Source organism: Sinocyclocheilus anshuiensis, unplaced genomic scaffold, assembly GCF_001515605.1.
Source record: "Sinocyclocheilus anshuiensis isolate Anshui unplaced genomic scaffold, SAMN03320099.WGS_v1.1 scaffold185, whole genome shotgun sequence".
Classification (NCBI taxonomy): Eukaryota; Metazoa; Chordata; class Actinopteri; order Cypriniformes; family Cyprinidae; genus Sinocyclocheilus; species Sinocyclocheilus anshuiensis.
Window position 1 is genome coordinate 2,891,593 of NW_015539887.1, and position 5,206 is coordinate 2,896,798.

The 5,206-nt window shown below is 35.3% G+C and overlaps 1 protein-coding gene across 1 annotated transcript; it reads right to left on the reverse strand.

Moving 5' to 3' along the window:
• Positions 1–607: 607 nt before the first annotated feature.
• LOC107685623 (uncharacterized) lies at positions 608–1,989 on the reverse strand. The gene is made up of 3 exons (XM_016482272.1): positions 1,915–1,989; positions 1,327–1,811; positions 608–1,214 (listed from the first exon to the last, which is right to left on the reverse strand). Exons 1-3 carry the CDS (start codon positions 1,947–1,949, stop codon positions 703–705), a joined length of 1,032 nt encoding a protein of 343 aa, XP_016337758.1. The 5' UTR covers positions 1,950–1,989; the 3' UTR covers positions 608–702.
• Positions 1,990–5,206: the final 3,217 nt, after the last annotated feature.

Sequence of the window (5,206 nt, forward strand, 5' to 3'; positions counted from 1 at the left end):
TATAGTACAGTGTGCTATTTTAAATTATTTCACTGTAACACTTTGTTAAACTTACATTGAATGTTAAAACATCACTTACTGAAATTTTAAAAATGAATTGTTCTGTGTAAAAACGGTAATATCTGTCTCCATCTGCTGGTCACTTTTATTACTCTTCGTAAGTGACTTGGTAAAAAGTTATTCTGCCTGTCATGAAAATAACATTTACTTGAAATAATCATTAAATTATTTTTTTTACTAATACTAATAATACTATTTTGAATATAATAATTGCATAATGATTAAATATGATGTTAAAACTGTCATTCATTTTTTTTGTACTCGTGCGTAATCTTGCACACAGCTTTTTTCCCCTGACTTTTTTTAGCCCTCATTGTCATGTTCATGTTCAAATGAGCCACTTGTGTGCATTTAGGTTAAAGACAAAAATTGCACGCTCTTAAAAACTAAAAGATGATCAACTTAATTATGGTCGCTGCAGACAAAGCTCAACTTACAGTTACAGCAACATTACAAAAGCACATTTGAAAACAATTTGTCACCTACTTGTGTAATGTGCAGCAATTAATGGACAAATGACAAAACTACAAATAATACCACATTTCCCCATATTCACTTTTTATTTATTGTAGAAATGTATTTGTTAAAAATAAAATACACATTACAACTGTGTACAACTAAACATTTGTATCTTCAGTTAGTTCAGTAATAGCAATCATATTCAGAATTACTGGGGGAGTTGCATAAAGCAAGCACTCCTCCAATATTCTCCCTCAAAGTATTTATGAGGCCAGATACACCCTGACTGTAAAGGAACTGATTCTCTGCAATATTTCCTGCCACCTTCACCACATCTTCCATAGCATTTATAACAGGCTGCCAGAAGATGAAACGTTGAGTTTGTCTCTCCAGTACAGTGACTCTTCCACTAAGAACACTCAGTAGATTTACAGCTCTTCTGACCACTTCTTGAAATGCAGCTGTGCCCTCTAGATGCTGCTTCACCTCTTCAATCTCCCTCTGAATTTTATTCAGCACCTTATCAGTCTCTTCAATCTCAGTCTGTATCCTAGAGATCCTGGACTGGTAATTAGACACGTTCATGCTGTTCTCATTCACCCGAGACTCATTTTCTTTAAGCTCATCTTCAGCATCCCTGATAGCCTTTGAAGCATCCACTATTGTACTTACTCCACTATAGAAAATTACTGGACCTATAGGAAAGCAAGAAATTACATCAGCCACAATAGATGATTAGGTGTGCTCTTCAGGATGATGATAAATGGTAGGTATTGCAGTAGTGATCAGAAGTAGAGAATTTCTCACCTGCAATCCATCCAGCAATTGGTATCAGGGTAACACCTACTCCTGCAGCTGCCACCCATCTACCTGTCTCCTGCTTGTCTTTCTCTTTTTTTAATGTATGTTTTGTTAATTCTACATTTTTTTGGGCCTGCTTCAATGCAGCTTCGGAAGACTTTAATGATTCTTCAGCTGATTTCTTCTCAATATATAATTTATGTTTGGCCATAAATTTTTCCTTCTTCTGCTGCTCAACATTTCCCTTTTCTAAAGTAAGTCGCTCCATCCATTCATCCAAATATCCCAGTTTTTCTTTAATTGTTGTCTCTGATTTTTTCAGGTATTGCTCAGCGTGCTCAATATGTCCCCTGATTTGTTTGTAATTGGAGCATGTGTCAGTGGTGGGATCAATTTGTGCATCCAAGAGAGACATGCAGATGTTAGAGATAGAAACAATTCCCTCATTTAGAGGCCCAACAACTGCCTCCACAGACTGCAAATCCTCAACACTGTGAAGATACAGTGTGAAGATATAGAATAAGAAAAATAATCATAAACAAATATAAAAACAGCAATATTTTGTGAACAGAGACTAGATTTAGAAAAACTTACTCAGATAATTGGAACAGTTTTATTTCAGCTGTCATACTGAAACACAAAAAGGGAAAAAATTAATGATATTGTGTGTCATTAAACAGTGCTATTGACTTAAGCAAAACATTTTGGAGTTATTGTAAGTATTACGGTTTTATTTCATTTAAATTCACAACTCAAAAACAAATTCAAAGAAACAAAGCAAAACAAAAAAGTTGTGAAACTGGTCTAGGTAAGGCAATTGGTAAAGGATTAATTAACAATATCACATAAGAGTGCACTGTAAAAAGATTACTGTGAAATTTACAGTAACTTGCTGGCAGCAATTGTCAAGTTAGTTGCTGTAATATATTCCACAGTATGCTGACTGTAAGTTTAATCACAGTAACTTACTGTATTACTGTATTTTTATTACAGTAAAAATCACAGTACTGTAATTGCAACCAGAGTAATAGAATGCTGTATTTTTTAACATAGCAAATATTCTTTTAATTTTACTGTGTTAATTGTGTGTAATGTAAAAGGAAGACACGGTTTTTGCCACAAACATAACATTTATTGATTTTAAAATGTGAAAATACATAAAAATGGCATAAAATAGATTTCAATTTTGTATTTTTCAGTGTGTAAACACTTTTTATTTTGCATAAACCTAAAAATGTATAGTTTTTTACTTTGTTCCAGTTTAGGGTATATGTCAAACATCACATAACAAACCAGAAAACAGAACTCATTACTGCCGCTTGTCAGAGAAAGTGTTAACAGCATTCTAAAATAACAGCCAAGTCAAGTCAAGTCAAGTCAAGTCACCTTTATTTATATAGCGCTTTTAACAATACAGATTGTGTCAAAGCGCGATATCTATTGATTTTGTTTTGAGGTAAAAAGCTTACTTAGCTAAGTGTTTTCAATATAATTTTTCAATATCAGTGGGAAGAAAAATAACAAACATTTATATATCAATCTTCATACAGCAGCAGTCAAACGTTTACATACGCCCTGCAGAATCTGCAAAATGTTAATTATTTTACCAAATAAGAGGGATCACACAAAATGCATGTTATTTTTTTATTTAGTACTGACCTGAATAAGATATTTAATATAAAAGACATTTACATATAGTTTCACAAGAGAAAATAATAGTTGAATTTATAAAAATGACCCTGTTCAGACGTTTACAAATGCTTGATTCGTAATACTGTGTTGTTACCTATTTTTGTTTTCCAGCATTTTTGTGTATTTGAACCCTTTCCAACACTGACATCCATCTTTTCACACTGAGGACAACTGAGGGACTCATATACAACTATTACAGAAGGTTCAAACGCTCACTGATGCTCAAGAAGGAAAAACCATGCATTAAGAGCCGGGGGTGAAAACTTTTGAACAGAATGGAGATGTGTACATTTTTCTTATCAGACGAAGAAGTGAATGATGTGTGCTCCCGGCGCCTATTTATACTATAGTCGCACCGGTAGTGACGTCATGGCTGTCGCCAGCCAACAAGTTGGTGTTTTTTCAATGTATGCTTCAGACACGGGTCACGACGAGGCGTTCCCCATAGCGACCCCTAGAGGACGCAGTGTCTCGTTCCCTACTCAGGGAACCATGGTTACATAAGTAACCTGAGATGATTTTCACTTAGTGTAAATAGCATCTATCGCTAAGAAAATATGCTATTTTCACTTAGAGTAAATCGCCTCTATTGCACCCAACCCTAAAACATCTTCCCGCGCTCCATATGAGAGACGGAGGTCTACGAGATCTTATGCCTTAACTACAATCGCTGTTTTCTACCTGTTGTCAAAAAGTCCCAAATACAATGGAAAGGCAAGCCAAACGCAGACGTGTCTGGGTTCACAGCACCATCCAGAGGAGGATGAATAACGTTAGGATCCTGTATTAATGTTATATAATAACAGAAGTCTGCAATAATGCTCTCTTCTATTGTCTGGTTCAACTGGACGTGTCAAGAAGCTCTTCGCAACAAAAATATATATATATATATTGTCATTGTTCAGCTGTCAGTTCAGTGCCGAATCAGTTATTATTAATTATAATAATTCATATTTCATCTATAAAAGTAGGTTGGTTATTCAGATAGTGATGTCAGCTTAGTTCAGTTTCATACAGCAGCGTCAGTACAGTCAGATCAATAATACTGTTGAATGTATAGAGCTTTCAGACACGACTTTACTCTTTCTGTTTTTTTTAATAATAGATTACAGACAATGGTTAGAGGTCTGCAGTGGGCGAGCGGAGGACTCGTTGAATTGGACACTGCGGAAGAAATGATCGCTGTTGTGCAAATTCATAACATTGGACATACCCAGCCATCATCTGATTAGTTCTTGTGATATGAATAAACGTTTTACTTTACTTAATTACAGTACATCTAAATGCATTTAACTTGAAATGTAAAAATGTTGGGGAGACCAAGAGTTTGGTCTTCTATATTTTAGTTTTGGTTAATCATGGGTATCTTTACATTCCTGCGATATCTGTTCACCCAAGCACATGGATACAAACAAACTTAAAATTGTTCATATTAATTCCAAATCATACCGATTAAATAATTAACAACTTAATCATTAAACAATCACATTAATCATAATCTTATTAATATAATATATTAATTACATTAATAAATAAAAAAAAACATCAAGTTTTATTACTGTCCCAATTAACCTTATTCAGCAAAAGTGTGAGAAATTGTTTTGTTTTGCAGAACATGTCCCAAACTGTAGGCAGAATGCAGGGAGAGGAGAAAATAGCAATAGGAGTAATTTCTCAAGATGAAGGGTTTGTATGTAAAACCTGCCTGTGAACAAACACGCCTGCTCTGACCCACATTAAAAAGCGAAATGTGGAAAATGCCAGCGAAGGAACACATACAAACAAGAGTAGTCGCAGCAGTGAAGGGGAGAGTGCTGGACTTTCGGCATCAACTTTCGGTTTGCCCCTCCACTCACTTGAAGATGTTCAGGCTACAGCCCTGCACGGGCCTCAAATATAGGCCCTAGCCCGGCCGTGTCCAACAGCTTATCAGAATTACCGGCCCTCACGGCCAAAAAAACAGACCGACCAGAAAAACGTTTGGAGCATTTTTTGGTCTTTAAATAGGCTATAAGTTTTCGTTTTTTAAAGTAACGACCAAGCCTTCTCAAATCATCACGACTTGCCTAAAATAAAATCTATAGATATAAAACAGTTCAAGCATATCACAAAGTTTTAACGTTAAACCTAGATAAATGTGCGCTATATCCAATAGTTTGTGCGGAGAGTGGAAGCTAAAGCGCGCTTTGCAGGA